Raw genomic sequence first — 23,060 nt, 5'->3', positions numbered from 1 at the left:
ATACTTTATATGGTTAACTGCACCAGAGATCCTGGGTTGTTTTTGTTTTTTAGACAATGATAATGATTGCTGGGCAATAAGATACTCCTCTTCAAATGCCCAGAAGACAAGTAAGATTGGAACAAGAAGGGTGCAGCTGTACAAGCACGCAGTGTGCCCTACTACATCTAGGGCAGGGCGGAAAACAACAGACCTTGTTCTGGAGAATAAAAGAATAGGCTAAAGAAGGCTGCCTGAAAAATTGTACTGAAATACTGAAAAAAAAAAAACCCCAAACCACAAAAATTAAAGGTGAGAAAGAGAAAGGATTACACAGAGAAGGTAACAATATCTGACAGACTAATAGAGAAAAAAAAGCAGCATAACACATCAAGAAGGAAGGCTTGATCATAAATAGAAAAAGCGCATTTAAGGCAGAGAAAAAGGTCAGAATTACAATATTTAATATCCACAGTTCTGTGAAGGCCATTACCATCTTACCCTCTCTGTCATCGTTGATGATTTCTGTGATGCCTCATAATCTTTCTTTGTTTCTAGGATTCTTTTTACTAGCCCACCTGTGGGAAAATCAGTATGTTTCTCAGCATTGGTTGTCACTAAAATATTGTTTTAAACATTCAGAGAACAAAAACAAACCCAACTGCTTAATTTTTCAAATGTAAATAATTTTTAGAGCAACATGAATAACATTCTATTATGTACTGTAGTTACTAGGATACAGGCATTTGTTATTTGATCTATTTTCTCCAGTGTCCTCTAAATCAAACTGTATCATCAGTATCATTTACTGAATGCCTCTTGGTACAGAACCAGATCCTTCAGCTGTATTAACACAAAGGCTTTTCCTTTGCACTCCTCTTTAGGAAGAATTTAGAAACAGCATGTGATAGGTATGTAGACAGATATATGTCTTCCTTTGCTAGGAATCTTTGGATGCAGATAAGTATATCTGCCTAAATCACATCCAGTGTATCCATAATGGAAGCCCCTGCATCAGAGATCTGAGGTCACAAGTACACATAAACGTTGTTAAGAACTTGTCCATCCATTTTTCTAAAAGCATTTCTGTAACTTGCCTTGAACAGCCAATACCACCTCATATCTCAGACCTGACAAGCTGTCCCCGACACTCAAAGAAACATTAATTTATGACTTTTATGCAGCCTTTTAAATCCTGCTGACATTAAAGATGTATAGAAAATCCATACTTAACATCAGTTGCAAATCCAGCTGCTCAACTAAACGAGACTACATTTGATAAATAATTTCTGTGTTTCTTGCTAAAGTTGCAAGCTCCTACACTCAGGAAGTATTTTGCTGCTTTATTCAGCATTTTAAGTGTTCAGAATTTGGTTTAAACCCATGATTTTATTTTATATATATATATAAATATACATAAAAGCACACGTACCATGTTTTTCATCCTCAACCAGCTCCACTTCTGGCTCCTACACATGCAGGAAGAGAGCTTTAGTTGCAAAAAGTTGTCATTGCTATAATATAGAGCTATTGAAAAATATTCATCTAGAAGCTACTTAAACAAGTACGTTACAAATAAAGTATGGAAAAAGGTTCTACAATTTGCAACATGAACAGACCATTTCCTTTTCTGGCATTTCTGGCAGTGGCTGTGCTGCCTCCACCACAAACTGGTCATCATCATCATCAGAAATCTGCTGGTCTATGATCACGTTTGAGACGGTTTTACCACTACCACTCCTGTAAGAGACACAATGAAAATTAAAACCTATTAAGATCTGTCCAAACCTATTAAGATCTAGCCAGAATAGAAGAGAGAGCAGTACCCTCCCTTCCTTCTCCCATAAAATAAAGCAGCATCAACTAAAAGCACATCAAATTCTGTCATTTCCCTTCACCGCCCAACCCTGAAAACAGTCAGCCACCCCTCTCTCACAAAAGGATGGATATTTTCCTTCTCAACACACTCCTTCAGTGACTGCCATTTATCAGAGATCAAATGAGCCATTTTGTCCATAGTTTCAAATGGCTATTTCAGCCTTTTTTGAACATGGAATATTCACGCCATGTTTTACAGATCTCTTCTAGTGGTAGTTTAATGTTCTAGTGTTATCTGTTTCAGAGTTCACAAAGGCAAAAAAAAAAAAAAAAATCATATTTTTGAACTTCCAGATGTGACTCCCAGCTTTTAGGTAATGTACTGGATTTGCAGAAACAATAAATAAAGTAAGCTTGAATTTTCCGTTCTGAATCAATGAGCAGTGGGATGATCCATCCCCAGGCTTTTGAGGTGAGGCACAGAAGATCTGAGAATACTGCAGCACAAGAGCTAGAAACATATTCTCTGCATCTCCACATTCCTTACCTTTCTGGAATTAAGACCTCTGCGCTTTCTTGACGTTTTACTCGGGGCGGTGCTGGTCTTGCACTGAGAGGACGGGGAATATGTCTGCAATAACAAAAAATAGGCTTTTTCATTTATATCATAAAAGCAAGCCTCACGTGTCCTCCGAAGGAACAGACAGGTACACACACGAGCTGAATAAATTAGCTGATGCATAAAACCACTGAAAACATCCCCAGTATACAATCCAACAGCACAATACTTTCTATACTAGAAGGAGTCTAGGAAAATCTAGAAAATGTGTCGTAAACCAAAAAATTATGATTTTATGTAGAACCACCTCTTGTCTCACTAAAAGAGCAGCCTGTAAACAGCACAGTTATTTACCATGAACAACAAATTGAGCATTAACAGCACACACTGCAATGTAAACAGAAAAACTTATTTTCACAAGTGATACAATTACACAAGCCTTCACTGGGCAAAGTAAGACAAGTTCATCTTATCCATAACATCATACTTATGAAATTTGTGCATGTAACACAATGTTCCTCTTATTAGCCTCTCCACAAGTCCCTCATATTTTAGTAACATTACATTGGAGCATTTTATGGATTAAGAAAATAAGAGTCTGAAACACTTCACAATGTTCAAGTTTTCTTTACAGAATGAAATGAAAGCGAATAAAGGGAACCATACATGGGATAATATTTATTATTTGGTACCACTAGCAGACACATACTGCTCCAAATTTCCTTGCTGTTTACAAACGGCCTGACTGTATTACCTACAAACACATCGTAGTTTTAATTCAAACAGAATAAAGGACAGGAACAAACCTTTGGATGGGCTGAGGTGGAAGATCATTAGGTACTTCACCATTTTCAGACACTGCAGGCTTTTCAGGAGCCACATTCTCTGCTTCTCCTTCTATTAAATGAAACAAGCACACAATTTTGGCTTAGCTTGCAAGGCAAATCAAACTTTTCTTACAACAGTATTTTGAATCTTAACAGCAGTACACTTGAACGTGTGCTCACAAAACACATCCCATGACAAATGTTTTAAATTAGAAACAAAATTCTATAAGATTATATAAAAGCCAAACATCTTGTGAACTTCCAGTTTTTAAACATCTCTGAGCATTCACAATTCAAAGAGAACACTGAAAAAACATTTGAACTTTATTTTTTATTTTTCTCTCAATATTGTGAGCTTCCCTCATCTACGAAAATGACATCATCTCACTCAATTCTTCCATAGTTGCATAGTAACATTTGGAATATTTCAAGTTGCTCATTATCCAAAATCATGAGAGGAAAAACCATATTAAAACCCCCTATATTCTCTAGGCTGGGTTTTTTTAAAACCTTTCTTTTGTTTACCTTTATTTCTGATTTTTCTCTAGCTGACCCAGAGTTGAGCAGGGGGTTGGACTGGCCGACCTCCATCTGTCCATCCCTTTCAACATGAAGGATTCTACAATACGAGGATGAGGGCTCCTTCTGTAATCCCACCATAGTTATGCTCTCCATAGGTTTGACCCCATTTGCTATTTAAATCAGACAGAACCAGTTTAACCACTCCTTCCCAGTTGATAGGTTTCCCCCTGAGTCACTCTGATGGGTCCAGTGTGGTTACCGACATGAACCCACACCTGCCAAGCCCAGGTCAGACCATTCTCTAGAATAGCAGAGAACAAGATGCAGGACATCTTGGCCTTGACAATCTAACCCCGCAGGGTTATGGACATCATTCACCTCTTGCTCCTTTAGCACTTATACAAATAATTTTGGTGGGTAAAAAGCATTTGCTATTCGCAGATTCCACCTAGAAAGCTTGCTCAGATGAGTAATCTGTTGGTATGTATTTCTTCCATCTAACGTCACACACAGCAAAGACTCCTCTAACACCATTCCTTTCACTCCAGTGTCCCTCTGCTCTGAAATCACCAGCGAATGCCACCACTGAAAGAAAAAAGGCCAAAAGCTGGGCTTTTACCAGCTTAAATTTAGGCAGAGAAATGCAAGTATCTACAAAAGTTAAAGGTCCAGAGGAAATTCAGCAGCAGTTCACAGAATATATTACTATTTTTTAAGTAGTCCCAAGCACCCCCTAAACCTTGAAAACCTTGTGGAAGAACTATCTTCAGCTCTTCTCTAACTAACCTACTCCAAAGGTAGGGCTGGAGTTGCAGAAGGGCAACGACTGGGATTTTCAAGCAATCTCAACACCCAGTTTCCATTTAATTCCACTGGGGTTAGCTGGAGTATAAATGTAATACACGATTAACCACCAAACACTATCACAAGCCAGCTACATAAGCAAATGAGATAATGCCTAAGCATCTTGCAAAGGACTTTCAAGGATGCTTCAAAGGGCACTGGCCAAACTAAGCAGAGTTTCCTAAACCCCCCCAGTAGTGTAAACTGGCAGTGCCACCACAAAAGCACTCAGACTTTCATACACTGCCTGAAGAAGTGGATCAGTGACACTGGGTTTAAGACACTGCTGTCCCAGGCCCTCCGCCAAGCTGGCAGAAAGGACGTTCATATTTTACATATAATGCCAGTTCTCTGCAGATGGGTGGTAGGTAGCTGCGATGGCACAACTAAATGATGACAACATCTTAGGGTTAACTTGGGAGATAAACTTTAGAAAGAAGCTTGGCGTTACTCCTCCCAATGTACTCACCAAAACTCTGAGAAGATAAACCGCGCCAGTGAACCTTCCCAAAATGCTCATTTTAGAATTCAACAAGGTTCAGAACGATCTTAAATCGTCATCAGTTTCTGTCAAAGCCTCATGCAGGCTGACACTTTATGGAGTGACCATGAAGTGCAAGTGTTCTTCCTTCCTTTCTAGCCACAATGCGTGCATTTATGTGCACATGTCTAATGAAAGTGGAACCTCAGCAACTTCAGGGGTGTTTGAGCAAATAGCTGAGGCAGGCCAAAACACTCTTTTGCCAGAAAGCTTTAACGACGTACTTCTTATTTAAGAGGCTGCCATGAACTAGCCAGTGAAGATTCCTAATGGAGGACATCAAGGGAGATTAACTGGTATGCTAACAATTCCTCATTTATAAAGAAAAAAAAACCAACAACCCACAATGGAAAGGTTCAAAAGGTTCAGAGCCTCAATGCTCCGAATATAAGACTGAAGCAGAATGCAGAAATAAAACTCCAAATGATCTAGGTAACTATGTTTATTTCAGCCAGTAAACAATGCTTTTAAAATCCTATAAATTATTCTTCCTTTGGAAACTTTCATAACGCTCATTTGCAGCTAAAGACACAAGAACACAGCAAGAAGGGACAGGTCATCATTGACTTATGATTACTGCCAAATATGCATCCAACTTAGCAATCTGCAATGACTGTCATAACTGATTGTACATACCAACTATGAAAGCAATTACATGTATGACAATTTCATCTCTATAAGAACTTACAGAAAACTAAGATTCACTAATGCACCAATACATTACACTATCTTCTTGAACAAAGCTGAAAACAAAGAACAGTCAATAAAATATTTGGTTCTTAAACCAGCTGAGAATCCAATGGAAATCAATAATGAGCCTGGGGGTACTCTTCTTGCATACACCCAAATCAGAAATAGAGGAATAAAAAGTTATCTTTCATAACAGATACATTCCAATAGACAAACCAGCTCCAAAAGATGAAAAGGAAATAGCGTGGAAGTTCTCCCAGTTGCGATAAGGTCACAGAAATGTTTTGGCCAACCATCTACATTTCATTAGACTGACACAGCTACGAGGCCCCGAAGGCCACAGGTGGACTGGGAAACAGCCTTTGACCTCCCATATAAACGGTATTGACTCTCCCAACTAGGTCAAGCATCTGGATCTGGAGAAAACAAAACTGCAGCTTTCTGGTGAAATCTCAGCTCTTCCTCCTACATTTTGCTTGTATGGCTCCATGTATTCTGTAGCTGGATACAAATACCTCATTAACAACCTATGTCTTGGGAGCTATATACAACTCGAAAAAAAAATTGAGAAATAAGAATGCAGAGATGGAATTTTCCCCTAAAATCCTGTAAAATGCAAACACTAAGGGAGACTCTCAAATACTTGTACAAAAAGGCAACGTAAAGTGATTCAGTTCTTACACAGAACAAGTCACCAAGGGATTCAGGCACAGCATCCCTGCATTTTCCTTGGGACACTGTAAGCATTGGCCTCTTTGAAAACTTGTATAAGAGTAAGGAAGGAGAGAATATCAAGTAACTGCTTTATCAGGGAACGTACGTTTTTCAAACCAGGACATTAATCACAAAATGCAATTAAAATACAAGGCAGCATTTGGATTAAGTGTAAATCACCTTCCTTAAATCATTTAGCTGCACGGATTCAAGTTTGACCCTGAAGCACTCAAGTTAGACTTTCCAAGGCAGTCAGGTTTTTGTTCTCCCTACCTTTCTGGTTTACTGCAAGCACTGGTTCAGCTTGCTCTTGCAGTTTAGCAGCACTGTCCTCTGAAATCCTATCTGCCACACTCTTTGTTTCCACGGTTCCTATAAAAAAATGGTTTATAGTCAAATGAAATGGAAGACAAAATAAAAATTTAAAATAAAAAGCCATGCTAAATACCTGTTACACTTACTATTTCTTTAAGGCTACTCTAGTTTAATAAACCATCTTGAGTGTAAATAAATAACATTCGAAGTTCACTGCTGATTGAACTCCTTATGTTACTGCAAACTAATGTCATCATCTTCAATTCAGAAATGACCTACAAATCTTATTTATTAGCCTGATAGCTGGTCAAACAATACAATATTTACCTAATAAAGTCTATGCAGTTGCTAAAATACGCAATATTGTTTGTATACTCCCTGGCATGCATAATGCACTTTGGTTTGTTTCAAAGGCTCTAGCTTTAAACACATTTCATACTAAAGCCATTAAGAAATTTCAAGCAAGAAAAGCTGATTTCTGGTAGCTGAACTCCACAACTTGCTTGTAATGCCATAGAAGAGCCTAGTCCACAAATGTTGTTCACTTTTGATGCCACCAAAACCAGTTTTATTCTTGCAAAAAAATTAAAGACCATTTCACCGACCAATTGTCTTAAATTAACTCCCCCAGTTACAACAGGACAAAGTTGACAAAAGCAAAATAACACACAGTGGAAGAAAGCTGAAATATTCAGGTATACATCTGATTTCTAAATTATCTGCTCAGAGAGAAGAGACATGCAGGGCGAAGGGATGCAAAGGAAAAACAATTCAGCACCACTTGTACATCGGTCCTGAAAATTATCCCTGTGCATTGAACACACGTGGTCAAGAAAAGTTAAACTATTCAGTTTGTCAATATATGTACAGAATGGGTAGATTTTGTAATGAAATGTTTTCCTGTGAGGGTGGTGAGGCAGTGGCCCAGGTTGCCCAGAGAAGCTGTGGATGCCCCATCCCTGGAGGGGTTCAAGGCCAGGCTGGATGAGGCTTTGAGCAACCTGGGCTAGTGGGAGGTGTCCCTGCCCATGGCAGGGGGGTGGATCAAAATGATCTTTAAGGTCCTTTCCAATCCAAACCATTCTGGGATTCTCTGATTCTATGAAATACTGAGTTCTACTAGTTTAGGAAGGCATTAACACACAGAAGAGAAAGGTCAACCAGCACTTTCATTTACCTGTGCTGGCTAAGGCCAGGATGAGTTCTCATTTAATAAAAACAAAACAAGTATTTGAACACTCATCAGCAGCCTATACAGCAGGGCTGTAAGTTACCCATAAGGTCTGGAGCTTAGCAGAAAAGCCAAACCAACAGTGGAAAGTGACACACTCTACTCCATCATTTTCATTTAGAGACTAATGCAGTGTCTGAGAGGAAACCTGTTCAAATCTCAATCAAGAGCAACTACAAGTTTTTAAAAAAACTACGTTCAATTTATCAACCAAATTTTAAATTAGCAAAAATGGTCTCTACTGCATGAACTAAGTTTTGCTGCAAGGCATGTTGCAGCTATAAAAGCAGTCATTGCCTGAGTAGTAACAAATGTAACATTAGCTATATTAAAAAAAAAACAAACCTAAAACATTTGCTCCAATACTATTAGGAATTTGTTTGTACTAATGGTGAGCAAATGTTCGTGTAACTTGTTTTAATTACTGGGATAGCAAATATACCTGGTTTTGCTTAAGTAGTCCTCTATTCACCACTTGAGTTTTATTTATTACAAGTTTAGTCATGACACTAGCCCTTGTGTGTTCTCCTATTGTAGAATTTATTTCTCTCCAGTTGATATTAGAAAATAGAGAAAGCTGTGATCATCACCACCAGTAATTTCTTGCCTCATAAATGTCTTCCATCTTACTAAAACAACCTCAAACAATATATCTTAAGTCTTGCTAAAGAAAAATACTGCTCTGCTGTAAACATTTAACAAACCTTTACATGTGACTTCATGTAAAGGTAACATGCAATAATTTTATCAACTCAGACATACTGTCCACTAATCCTCAGAGACAGGGAAAAAAAAAGCCTCCTAAAGTTTTGGAAGGCATGTTTGTCTGAATGTCCTAGATTATGAAGCAAAGAAACAATTCTTATGAAACTTACAGAAATAGTTGTAGACCAACTAAAAAAATCCCATTCAGAGAGAACACAATAAATATAAGAGCAGGCTGAATTTATATCTTCAATTGTGCATGAGGAATGCAAGCGAACCGAACTGAGTATCACTTTCTGTGTATCAAATCCACGCAGAAAAATTGCCTATTGGATTCATAAATGCAGACTGGGAGTATAAAACAAGCCCTGAAAATAATAAACACAGATATTTAAGTATTTATGCTATTCCTATTCAATAACCTTCCAGCATATTTAATAGAAATAATATCCTCCCTCTAGTTACCTTCTCCTTTGGGTCTGGCACGTTGCCTTGATCCTTTTGTTGAAGGCTGCCTTGATACTCCTGCAGGACTTTCACTCTTTAAAAAAAAAAAATGCACACAAATTTATATAAATGTATATTAAAAAATTATACATTTATCTATAAAATGTACTTACATGTGTTGCTTTTTTATCTATATGTATTACACATAAAAAATATTCACTTACAGAACTGACGCACATATATAAGATTAAGCATATGTCAAGTCAATTTTCCTCAAAGTCTGCAGGTATTTTTCCTGGATACATGCTAGCTATTTTCTTTTAAATGAACCTGTATGATTGGATTTCATTATTACAAAGACAACTTCCAAATATGAACTAAGAGCATCCAAGGCAGAGCAATCTTGTGAAACCTGTAGAACATCTTCTGATGCCACTGCTGGTCTTGGGACACAGCGCTTAGCTACCAGCCAGCTACCAAAAGGAATAAGATGCTTATGATCACCTCTATGTTTTAGCTATATCAAATACACTGCTTCTTCTTTAATCTTCTGGGAAGTCTTTTAAATATCAGTCCAAAATAGAAGCAATCACTAAAAATCTGTGCCACTAGAGTTGCACAGTCCTTTACTCAAATGGCAACTTTCCTGGACAAAGACACTGGGAGAAATTAAGAAATTGATCCTGCCAGAAAGTCCAGCAAATGAGCAATGGATGAGCTGAAGGTGCAACTGGTCTAGGAAGGAGGATAAGAGTTCAAAAGTGGAAAAGATCAAACTGGAGGAAAATTCAGGACACTTCTGAGGACTCTGACATTAGTCCAAAAGTGATTCAGAGAGGCCAGGAAATGAAAGCAAGCAAGCACACACAAGAATGACTTTGTTTTCTCTGGATAGTAGCTGCCACTACTATAGGTAGGGTATACTACAGATATAAACACAGTCAGGGCCCACACGCCTCCAGAGAAGGTGTAAGGTGTAAAGTAGGACTCCTGCCAGCCGAGCAAAACTCCTGGGTGTGGGATGAGGTTGGGAAGGAGGCAGCCTGTCCCCTTACACCAGTTTTGGCCAGCAGAAGGAGCAGACTCCAGTGTAGACTGGAGGATGGAGCCTACAGGCATTATAGAACACCTTTTTACGTTACTGTGCTTTCTCTCCCTGTAATACGTCTCTGCATCTTATCCAAAATCCTGAAAGATGTTTAGCACCTCACAGGATTTCCTCCCTATCTGCTTTTCTGTACTTTGTGTGAACTAACAGGCCATGCAGTTTGCATCCAAGCTCTATTGCCAGCCCTGCTGATAATGGCCATCTTGGTAACATAAACGAGAATTACAAATCCTTCCATTTCTATGCAAATGTTAATATTATACCTTCCAACAACCTAACAGAAAATTGCCAAATTACACAATGTAAAACATTCACTTTCCATAATATCTTGGATATAGGACAATGGACCATACATGTTGTAATGGAAAATAACACTACAAGATGTTTAAAAATACAGGACACTGCTAAGCATTTTTACTCAAGCTACTTCAGATGACCATGCAGGAGAAACATCCCACCCCTAAAAGCTTCCAACAGTGTACCCACTGGCCCTGGAGACACAGCTACATGAAGGGGGGGAATGAAGCTGACACGTCAAGAACATGGTGATAAGTTTGCTTTGAGGCCAATGTTGCTTTTTTGGATGTTATAATGCACCACGAGCTCAACAGAAGTTCTTGACAAACACAGGGGAAATGCCTATTAACAACACATAATCATGATATGCAATGGTGATAAACTGAGAAGCTGAAGTGTTTGGAGGTGCTTAATAGGAAATCGAATAGTCTATGCAAGAGTCAGCTTCAACAGTTAGTTGGGGTCCTATAGAAACGACATCTCCTTCACCTCCGTGACTGTAATATAACATGCATGCTCAGGACTTCAGGTATTCGATCAATGCCAAAAGAAAGTCCTACATCCTACCCTTCACAAAAATCTAGCTGAATGGCCAGTACATGCTCCTGCTTTGACATAAATCAGTTTCCATTTGCACTCTCTTCTCTGGATTCTAACAGCTATTATTTGATCCGCAACCAGAGCTACCAATACTTTTGTTCTGCTCATTAGAAAATGCTGGCATATAATAAAGAAAAACAGAAGTCCCAAATGCATAGCTAATACTGAAGTGATTAATCTTAATCTTAGTTCATCTTAATTACTACCATCTTTCATAATCACAACGCTCGACAAGGAGCAAAAGTAAAGCTTACATACCATCAGAGTCTGGCTCTACAGGCCCGCAGGCCACATCTGGTACACTTCAACTTCGGCAGCTCTTGGGGGTGATGTAATTATTAGCACAGGTGGGGAAGGAGTTGAGAATAGGTGCTGAGGCTTCTGGAGGAGTGGATTCAGTCATTTATTTATGTCAGGTGACTACAAACACCGCTTAACATTTTTGTAGAGCCACATGTGCACACGGGCAACAGGTGCAAAGTAAAAGCTAGAATTTAATCACTATGGTAGCACACAAAACCAGAAATCCCACAATATTTATGATCTGAGTCTTTCCAAAGGGAGATAAAATAGGTCATTCTTCTTCTTACAAATTCATAGGCTCCAAGACTTTGAAAAGCAGTCACTGGAGCCATTAAAAAGAAATCTTACACTTCATCTCACACCAACCTGGAAAAAACATATTAAAGTGGAATCCTAGATGGATATATGCACACTTCCCAGTTTTGAGTAATCACATTTCTATTTGGAGAGGACAGAGCAGCCTGCTGTAAATTGTCCAGCCTGCTGCTTTCTCCTCAATATGAAACTTTCAATAGGTTGACTTTTACTTTGAGGCATAAGAAAACAATGATTTCTAATGTTTCAGCAGGTCAAGAAGAGGAAAGACTTCTGCACTTTACCTCAAACTGTCTTTATTCCCAACATTTATTCCTAAAACGGCTATCATTATTAACAGGCATAATTCATTAATGTGCAACAGCAACAAGGAAAGACTTCTGTTTGCTAAGGCCACTCTGACTGCTGCAGTGATACAACTTATTAGGAAAATATCAATCAATTATCTTTTCCTCAAATGAAGACTCGCAAGATGGTGTTCCATTGGTCTTACTTTCTGCTAATTAAGCCTTTCAAATGCAAAGAGAACTATCAGAAAAATCCCACTTTTTAAAAAGTTTTAATAATGGATTTCTATTACATGAGCCAGCTATAAATAACTGACACCAAAAAGAGAGGGTCATTCACAGCATCGGAACAAAAATATTTAAGCCACGTCCAGCAGATTTCCATGGAACAATTCTCTCTGCTGCTTTTAGGGCAGTTATGTCTTTTTTTTATTCAGTAGATGTTTCGTTATATAATTTATATGAGTTCCAACAGAAATAGAAGTTCATTAGATATGACTTAAAGGCTGATTGAAGTGACTTAGTTCCAGAGCAATAGAGTTTGCAGGGCAAAAATAAAAGTCATTATAGAAATGGCCAAAAGTGACAGGATATTACAAAAAGCTTTAGCCAAGAGTTTCAGCAGCCATCTGTAAAATGGAAGAGACTTTTCCAATGTGTTTGGCCTCAGGGTAAACGACATACCTGTTCTGCAGGCACTTTCAGATAAACAGCACCATATGCTCTGAAGCTCTGTGACCTCAAAAGCACCTTTTGTCAAAAGACAAAGTTATCTTTATTATTTAGAAGGTCAATCAGTCATGCTACGAAGCGTTCGTTTGAAACTAGACTTTCACCTGAGATGGACGGAGAGCTAACAGAATACAAGTCAACTCGCTCTGATCACAGTTTGGCATACAACAGCCAGCCTTGAAGCAGCAAGTAGTCTTCTTCTGACTGACACGTGTTAGCCAAATGTCTCGTCTTAATTCCCACTTACGCTTGCTTTCTTTTAGTTCCAGAAAATTATAGATACACGTATGATGACTATTACATGCTGAGTAAGGTACAGAGTTTCTTTAGTACCAGATAAATACATTTAAAAAAAAAAAATGTCAAATTTAAGTACCATTTTAAAGCTGCCCTCTGATAATTAGCAGCAAGAAGAACTAAGACTTGCATGAATACAGATAGAATCTTATTTAGACTCCTAATCTCACAGGAGCAAAGCCAGGAACTAAGCTTTAAGTGATAGCTTTGCTGTACATGTAGAATAGGGAAGAAAAAAAAAAAAAAGTAAATTATTTAAAGTAAATGTTCTCTAAAGTAAATGCAGCATAGAAGCCATTCAGCCTGAAATTCCACAGACATCTCAAATGAAATAAAAGTTCCCATTTCCCTACTCCTTTTTCCCCCACTGTTTCCATGTTCTTATGCTGCCAAGCAACGTGTCTGAAGAAAGGGCCTAACTCAAATATGGAGGAAGCAAGATGAAAATCAAGCGGAAGACAAATAGTTCACAACATCACGAAGCCATGTAAGACTAGGCTTGGAAAGAAAGAGAAGGAGTGGCTAGGAGTGCGAGGATAAAGAGAGCAGGACTAGAAGCCAGGGTACGTGAGTGAGTGAGCATGACAGGAACAAACCAGAAAAGAAGAGGTTAATTAAGAGTGGGTGATACCTTAGGTACTGGCATATCAGCCATTGCTTGAGAGGGGCTGCTTCAAACTGGTTCACTTGTCTTCTGCTTACAAAAAGCTAAAGACAGATACTGAAGATTTATTAATTATGCAGCAGAGTCAATACTCTTCATGTGCATAAAGAGATAAACTGTTTCCCTTCTTTTTAATACACTTGTTTCACTGCCATGTGACTTAAATGGAGTTACAGTAGTTTACATCAGGGTAAATCCCTGGAAATAAAGGCATCACCCTGCCATGAAACTACTGTGAGGACAGGATGATCAACCCCAGGCCATCAGAATTCATTTCATGCTGGAATTGCTTCTAAATCACTTTGTGCAGCTATCTTCCTCTCCAGCTCTAAAAAGTAATTGGGAACATTTTCATTTCATTCCTCTCTTCCACAGCCTTAAGAAGATGACCATTTGTCATGTTCTGGTCTAAAGTGGGTGTTTTCATCACCTAAAAACTAAGCAGCATCTACTGTTACGCAAGCAAGCAGAGGAAAAGCATGTCATCTAGATTTAAGGTAAGAAACCCGCATGCCTTGGAATCACTCCCAAAAGCACTTAAGACGGGAAATGAAACTTTACCGCCCTAGTGTATTATTGTGGTGCCCAAGAGCACTACGACAGTTTGGGATGAGGCTCAGAATTTCCATTAGAGATCCAATTTGCAGGAAGTTTAACTTGGCCATGAATGTTTGCTTCAGGCTAAAAACTATTTTATAAGCTCTCCCTCCAAGTGCCAATAATTTTAAAAGTTTGGTTGGATTTCAGTCAAAGAATTGCTATAAATTTGTCATCTCATCTAGAAGACACAATGATGTCAGTGGCCTGTAGACTCTGAACAGAGACTCCTGCTAGACTTGGGATCCTGCCTATTTTTTCCTAGCCTGAGCTGCTTTAGGTTAATTTATTGAAGTCTCACTCTTTAAACATTTAGCCATATGGCTTCATGATTCCCCAAATTGCCTCAGGTCATCAAGAAGCAGCAGATGCAGACACAACAGTATCACAAGCAACAGCTACTGTTCAGAGGCAACCAGTGAGTTGCTATTCTGCTCTACCATCATCCAGCTGTAAAACACAGGCCCAGGCACAACACTGAACTAATTTTCTTTCCAAAACAGTAACTTCTGTTAAAGTACAAAACAAACAAACAAACAAAAAACCTAACAGCTTTGCAGGAAAGATTCAGAGGAATAAACAGAAAACAATGAACCAATAAGTATTTTTTTCTGAAGTACCAAACATATCAATACACAGAAATAAAATCCAAAAAATGAAGTGAACCAAGTAGACTTCTCTGTCCAGACTCAGAGAAATTAAACATTAAAAAAATAATAATAAATAAACCACACACACAGAGAAGCATCTATTTTACAGCCCTAAAACTGGTCATCTACCTACCTTTCAACCCTACGTTCCTTTTCTGCAGACTCCCAAATCATTCTAAAATGCGACACTTTTAATATTCACCTTCCCAGATCTTCTATACTACTAACCTCGTTATCTGGCTGGCGACTGTTGTCTTTAGTGGGCCTCTGTGTTCTTCTAAGCGTGGATTCCTGAGAATCTGCAGACTGAAAAGAAATTCATTGCTTTAGATTCAGTGTGCTAAGAAGCAAGCTACTTACCTGAATAATGTGAAAGGGGAGACGAGCATAGAGCAGAACTGAGCACATTACAATGGGATTCTTATCCATCTCCCTGCTCTCTTTACCTGGCCTCCCCCGTGGAAGAGACTAACCAAGCAAAACTGACAGTTAAACTGAGTAATATCAGGAAGGTAAGAATCCTTAAGGCCAGCTGACAGGTACTGACAGAAGGACTCTCTCACATCCAACACAATTAAACTACCCCCTAACAGAAGCACTTTTGATGCCCATTAATCCCAAATTTCTACTGTGAACCAGCACACAACAGAACAGAAAAGGAGTCTAGGAACTATTCAGAGGAGGATGAGAGAAGATAAAAAGAACAACAAAATGAAAGGCAATGGAGAGATGGCTCTTAAGGCCATTTAGGACTTTACACTGAAAAGGTCTAAAGTATGGGAAAATGGTGGATGCGTTCCAGATCTGTACAGATGTACAGCTCCATCCTGTGTGTCCTGCTACAGAAGAAGTAAACTCAAGAGAGATATTAATGACTAGTTATAACCCAAAGGAACTCTCTTCAGCCCCAGCTTCCCCCAAAAGCTGGCTATGGCTGCAACAACAGCATCCATTACTGGGAAGACATGTGAGGAGCACATGTCACTGCCACCCCTCTCTGTCTAATGTAATGTGAGCAGGAAGAATTCAGACATGCAGAGTTCAGAAAAGAAACTACTTATTAGATGTTCAGGGAGCACAGTCAGATGAATCTCATGGCTTAAGTCAAGATACGTCATGATAGAGAGATGAAGTTACACACACAGCCTTAGTCACGCTCTTACCAGATCAAATCCATACCGACACTTACTCCTTCTCTCACTTCATGAGAGTAATTGCTGTTAAAAAAAGTACTTAAATGAGCAGAGAATACAAACATGCAAGGCCATCATAGCAAAGGTTCAGTCCCTACCACAGCATGCCAAAAGTTATTGTTCTCTGCCATGAGATTTCAATTACCTTCTTCTCTTCTTTATCCTTTCCATGTTCTCTCAAATGCTCTCCATCTTTTTCTCTGTGCCTCTGTCTATCCCTTTCCCGATCCTTTCCTCTATCTCTGTCTTTCTCTCGTTCTCTGTCCCTAGCCTTATCTTTGTCCCTTCCTTTTAGCCTCTCCTTTTCTCTTCCTCCTTCATTTTTTTTCTCTCTTTCTTGTCCTTTATCACGCTCGATATTATCTTCTCCTTTTCCCTTGTTTTTTTCTGTTTCTCTTCCTTGCTTGGTTGTTCTGCTTTTGTTTCTTTCCCTTTCTTGTTTTTCTCCTTCCTTAAGGTTGTCTCTTTCAGGGTCTTTGTGCCTGTCTTCATTATCCTTCTGTTTATCACTTTCCTTTTCTCTTTCTTTGATCTCTTTCAAATCTCCTTTGGGTTTTCTGTCTTTGCTTGAGCTTCTGTCTTTAATTTCAGTGTCTCCTCTACCCTAAAAAGAAAGTGAAAACTAAAAATTAATTCCAATACATGGCAACTCTATCATGCAGTTCTTTCCACACACAAAAATTAAAGCTAAAAAAAACCTAAAACAACCCCAACAAACTGTAAAGAGTGGTAGCCCCTGTACCCCACAAAAGTTGTAAATGCCTACCTCTTTATGGCTTTTTTGAACTTCTGTTTTGAATTCTCTGCTTTCTTTATCTTGAGATTTAGAGGATGGTGGTTTCCCTTTAGCATCAGCTCTCTCTCCGGCTAATATCCTTTTTACAGCAACATCACTGGACAGCTGCAAGGAATAGAAAAATATAATTGAAATTAGTAAATTCTTTTATTTAATATCACCTTTCTTCCTGTCTCTGTAATCAACATGACCTGGGTTTTTTTGGTTTTTTGTGGGTTTTCTTTTGGGTGGGGAGGGTAGGGTGTTAAATAAAGCTTATATTTCTGCTCTTTTGGACACATTCTTCACAGGAGTAATAATGCTCCTTTATGCCAAACACCTCCTTGTTATTCCTGCAATAATTTTATTATATGTGCCAGAGCTGGATAAATACGTGGTGCTTTTTATGTATTATAGCACAGTATCAATCCTCATTGCAACAACCTGAATAGTTTTCAAAATGGCAAGGTAAATGACTGTCAAATCCCTACACAACAATGGCTAGATTGGTTAAACACCCTTAGGCCACTCCACTTTCACCTAGTACTTGCTCAATCAGCAACTAAAGAAAAAGAAAACTACATTAAGAACGGTTTTCAATGAACTGCAGTTCCAGTGTTTAAAAAAGTCTGCATCTAGTTCATTAGTTAATTAGATCATTTAGACAGCATGTTAACATCATGTTTTCATGTCCAAGTGGCAAAGAGGTTGACTACATTAACAAAAAAAAAAAATCACATTGCTGGGGAATTCTTCCTGAAACAGCAACAGCTTTTAGATCACTAAAACTGATATTGCCTTGGGGGCTGACTCCTGATTCTCTCCTGGTTTGTAAATGCAAAACTATGAATTTTTGTGGTTTTTCACATTTGGACACCAACTTCTGCACATCAGCAACACTTGCCTGAACTAAGTAACTCCAAGCAACATGCTCAGCTCAGCACTAAAAGTATCAAGCTAGAGACCAAAGGAAATATTTTTCCCAATGCACATCAAGCTTATGTTTCTCAAGAGAAGCCAAGGGGCTAATTATCTCAGCTCAAATGTCATCACAACATTCCACAAAGCTGTCCCATCAAGCGCATTTTCAAACCCGTCCAGTCTCTGTGCATATGTTTATCAACTTCCCCCTCCCTGATCTGAAGCAATTCATAAGGAAGAAGCTCATAGCACTCAGCTAATTAAAATAAAATAACGTAGATTTGAATGAGTAGATTATCACACAAAGATAATCTTGCAGACAGCTTGTAAACACTGTAGTATTTCAGTTAATTATACACAGTTTCTTCACACTCATTAATTCAAGGTGTTTAGATAATACCTTTGTATTTCAAAAAATCTCTGTAACACCTATAAGCAAAGGATACCCATTACTTTTAATGCAACATTTTAAGAACTGCCCCACAGTTATTTTGAACAGACTATCAAATTTCTCTTTTGCTGCATTTACATATTCAAAAAAGTTTTTTTTAAAAAAGCAGCACATTTGGAAAATTACTTGCATTACAAAATCAGCAATTTGACTGAAATTTTAAAGGAGATAAGGTCAAACCTGGCAGCAGCTGGTCAGATAATTAATGCATCTGCATCCCAAAGTTTTAAAAGTTCTGAAGCTTCTTATTGTTCTACAAACCTTGTAAATGTTATTAAATGACCAATCGATAAGGTGAAAAGTAAAAAAAGGTGTACATTAAAAGCACTAAAATATCCAGAACGTATTTGCATGGGGACCTGGCTCAAACTCTGCTAAGGACCTTTTACTACCTATCTGCTGTTATTATTATTGTTAAGTGGTGACCCAATGTTGATCTTGTGCAATTAAAAATAGCAGATAGTGTCAACAGAGTCTGCTACAAATAAGCTCTGATAATATATATATAGTGATGTCATACCTTATTTAAGCAACACTTCCCAATTGCTTGAAGAAATTCGTTGGTTTTTTCAGGTTCGTGTCCAGCCACAACACGTGCTGGTTTTACTGACAGCGGCTCTCCTGTTACCATCACAACAGCATCAATCGCCTTCTGAAGGAAGTTGATTTTGGCATCTTTATCCTGGTAAAAGAGCAATCAAGGAATTAGCTGGAGACTCCACAATTCTGCACACCACCTAAAGACTAGAAAAAACTCTGATGGGAGGAAAAGTTGCAGAAAGCACCCATACAACAAGAGCAGCCCGTGGTCTGTAAGGTCAGGAAAACCCCTGATTTATAGTTAGCTATTTCTGATTAAGAAATGACAGGTTTGCTAATGGGTAAACATTGAACTAGAATGACCAAAGAGAAAGTATAACTTTGTCTTTTTAATACGTTCATGACATAGCTCCAGTGCATTTTAAGACTGCTGTAAGACCCTTGGCACTCCATTTTCAAGCATCACACATTCAAGAAGACAAAGTTTTGTTTAAGAAATGATTGTAAGCATTACCACAAGAATCCCTAAAGAGTTATAACAGGACTGTTACAGCAGATATTGCGCAGAAGGACAGGAGTCTCAAAGCTAGACGACTAATATGAATCAAAAGTGAGGGATTTACATGCTTGTACACATACTTTACAAACCAGACTTAACACTGAGTAAAGAAAACATATGAAAGATGGTGAGAAAGGGATACAGGCACATATTTTTATCTCTACAATTACCAGATGTGTTTTAGTGTTGTAATTATATTTTTGCAAACAACTTTCCCCAAGTGTCCTTCAGTAGAGATGATGACTTTAGTGATTATGCAAAATCATAAGAAAAAACACAAGACAAAATAAACAAACCCTCATCAAGTAAAAATTTATTGGAGGGTTGGTGGCCCAAAGAATGAAATCATGGTGTGAAATCTCTGCAGCTGCAGATACTCAGTGGGGGAAGAAAGGTTTTTATTAATAAAACATAATAAAATTCAAGGAATATTTACCAGCACAGAAGTCTACTCACTCATCCTTTACACTCATGAGTGGAGATGAAGAAAGAATTTTACTAGCCTGTTAAAAAGTAAAGCCATGTGAGAAGAATTCTCTATGTGTATAATAGGCATCAGTTCAAAAAAATATAAACTACAGCATTCACACTGATAACTGAAAATCGGGCCACTGCCATTTCAGTCAATTCAGAAAAGGAAGAGTTGTGATTATCCAGTAAAACACCCGCTTTTGCACTGTGCTTACTGTCTGAGTATCTCAGGTGTGCAGAGATCCAAAATGACCTGGATCTAATTTGACAAAGGAAAGCAACAGAAGGCTGTATGTCCTCAGCTGAGCAAGCCCAACACTCTTCCTGGCAGCACCATCTATTCCTGTGGCACTGGAGCCTAAGAGAGCTGCTCACGTGTTATCTCAAGTCCCTGAGCCACTCTCCATAGACAAGAACTGGGTTCTGCTGCAAGCACATAAATGAGAGTTAAACGCATGGGAAGACAACCTCCAGAGTCAGGGTACTTCCCATCTTTGACTCTTCCAAAAGGATTAAAACAAACAAGTACCACATAGCTGGGATTTTCAGATTGTCCCCATTATCATCAGGCACGCTTCACCCTCACCAGTGCTCCCTGCATTCAAAAATAAAAAAGAAAGGAAGGAAATACCTTGACCTTCTATTACAATTGTTGTCCATCCTTCTAAGGACATATGCAATCTATTAATTTAGGGAAGGAGACAGGACACTATTGTAAACCAAGCAAGTTTTCCAAGAAAGATACAAAATTTTCTCCTACATCCTTATCATTTTCAGCAGTTACGTTACCACTGCATTATGTCCATGTAAGAAATCCTCAAGAACCCAACAAGAAATCTATAGCTCCTACCTGCATCAGGAAATAAAGTTATGTCAAAAAAAAAAACAAATATCTGAAACAGTGCTGAGAACTCAAGTAAATATTTTTTGCTGGGCAGCTTTCAAACAAAGGTATCTCCACTATTCCAAGTGGTAAGATGCTTTACATATAAAGATTTTTTTGTGTGTATATATATATAAAAAGCTGATGTGGAAGATTAAAACAGCAAGCCTAACATCCAATCTTTCCATTTATAAGAGTTCTTTTACTAGACTGAATGAGACAGAAATCACAGTAAGGAAGCATCCTGGGAGAGCCACGTCTTTCTCCTGAGCAGTGCTTTGAAGAGAGGAAAACAAGCTAGAGATGCTTCCCCCACACTCCAGCATTTTGATCTCCTCTGCCTGAACTCTTGGAAACCATCAGCTCATGGACTGTGAAATAAATTCTCAGAGAGGTACTCAAGATTAGTACAACTTCACAGCTAGCGCAGTATGTAGATACAAAGATGCACTCGGGAGTTGCTAGGAAATCTGCTTTTTCAATCCACAAATCAAATGCACAGTGCTCTCCAAAGAAGAAGCTGCATGTGCTAAGCTTCTCTTCATCACAGAAACTATCAACAAGCTTCAACAGGGACAGTACCAATAGAAACACTCAATCCTTAGATTTTTGTTATCCCAACAACAATAAGAACAGTCACAGAAATAAATGCATATATTGGATCAATAATTAGCCACAAGAAGTGCATACTGCAACTGGCTGTAGGAATGACAAGCCAGGCTCACAGACCTCCTCCTTTCAGTTGCTATGTTAAACAATCACCAATGGATGTAGCTGCCTAGCTAGCAACACAGAAACACTGCGTCACTTGCCATGAATAAGCCATCAAAGTTCCCAATCAAGTCGGCAGTTGAGGCAGCATCAGCTCAGCAAAGAAACAGACAACAGAAGAGCAGCAAACAGAGACTAAAGTCACCCCTGTAGTTAAGAAAAGCATTTTTCAAGCCATAACATTAACCTCCTCTTTCACCAATCAGCTATATGCCTTGGCAAATCCTGGGATTAAGCAAGAATACTTACTGCGTATCTGTACACAGTGTATGTATATATATGCGTGTATACACACACACACACACGTAAAGCAATAAATATAAAACCACATATTCCATTGAGAGACCACAAGATTCTTTAAAAAGTGGTGTGGATTTCTAGTGTTTGTGATTTATTATCAATGCCTAACTACTTCAAGGCAACCTTGCTATGTAATGATTCTTTTCATCTGTAACACAACAGTATTTTGGAAACATAGAGCTGGTCGCAGATAAAACCTCACTGTTTTGCAATCTTTACAGAAACGGTTCTTTACACACAACAGCTTGTGTCACATCCACAAATGCAATCCATAGGTGTTCACTTCCTGCGTACCATACCCAACAGGCAATAGCTTTTGCAGTTTTTTCACAAAACCAAGGACAAGTCCTTGACAGTGAAAGCAGAAAAGATCAAAAGTACTTTGTGGCAAGTTTCAAAGAATACTAATATTACAGCTAAATAAATAAGTTTCATACCCACCTTAATGTTATCTGATTTCAATTCGAAATCCGTGTAAAGTCCTTTCATAAAACCTGTCACTCGAATTACCTTCAAAAAGGAAGAAAAGAAGTTAGGAACACCTGAAGGTCCCTGTTCAGTAAGGCTTGTGTGGACACAGGGCATACATTGGCCTTATTTGCTTTCACAGAGGATACCTTGGTGAGAACTATTTCTAGAGCAGGTTCAGAGGTCCGCTGGGTCTCTGAATGCGCTCTAGAACAACGAGACTTAATCCTCGCTTATGGCTCAGGCCTCCCTTCCTATTTAATTCCATCTTTCACCTTGATGGCTGGTGAATCTGGGAGATTTACAATGTCAACACCAGTACGAGCGTTTTAAACACAGCTCTGCATTATCCCCTTCTGACTTCTTTAGAGATGACTAGACAGCAGCAGCTCAGTGAATATAAAAATTAAGACTTTTTCTTTTTAAAACGGGAGGTTGCAAACCAACCTACCAGCAGCTTTCACTAAAGACCAGACCCACACCTCCCTGAGGGAAGGAGTCAGACCTCTTGTCTGCTCTGAACCATTGCCAGCCACCCTAAAACCCCTGACATCCACCCAGTACCCTAAAAACCCCGAGATTTACCTCAGAGCCCCCCAAACCCCTGTGATTCCCCTCAGAACCCCAAAATCCCCAGGACTCCCCTCAGAAACCCCAGGATTCCTCTCAGAACCCCCCAAACCCCCA

At 38.7% G+C, this 23,060-nt stretch overlaps 1 protein-coding gene across 1 annotated transcript; it reads right to left on the bottom strand.

Annotated features, from left to right (window-relative positions):
• Nucleotides 1–480: 480 nt before the first annotated feature.
• On the bottom strand, nt 481–22,415 carry TRAF3IP1 (TNF receptor-associated factor 3 interacting protein 1; the record flags this gene model as incomplete). Its single annotated transcript, XM_010079322.1, has 12 exons — nt 481–557; nt 1,412–1,448; nt 1,599–1,719; nt 2,345–2,428; nt 3,163–3,253; nt 6,767–6,865; nt 9,210–9,285; nt 15,270–15,347; nt 16,380–16,838; nt 17,001–17,135; nt 18,902–19,063; nt 22,347–22,415. Coding segments are annotated over 12 exons (1,488 nt in total), but the record flags the coding sequence as incomplete, so codon positions are not given.
• Nucleotides 22,416–23,060: the final 645 nt, after the last annotated feature.

The sequence above is a fragment of the Pterocles gutturalis genome, unplaced genomic scaffold (genome assembly GCF_000699245.1).
Source record: "Pterocles gutturalis isolate BGI_N339 unplaced genomic scaffold, ASM69924v1 scaffold52798, whole genome shotgun sequence".
Taxonomy (NCBI): domain Eukaryota; kingdom Metazoa; phylum Chordata; class Aves; order Pterocliformes; family Pteroclidae; genus Pterocles; species Pterocles gutturalis.
Note: the sequence above shows the minus strand (reverse complement) of the source record. Positions and strands in the feature narration are given on the sequence as shown.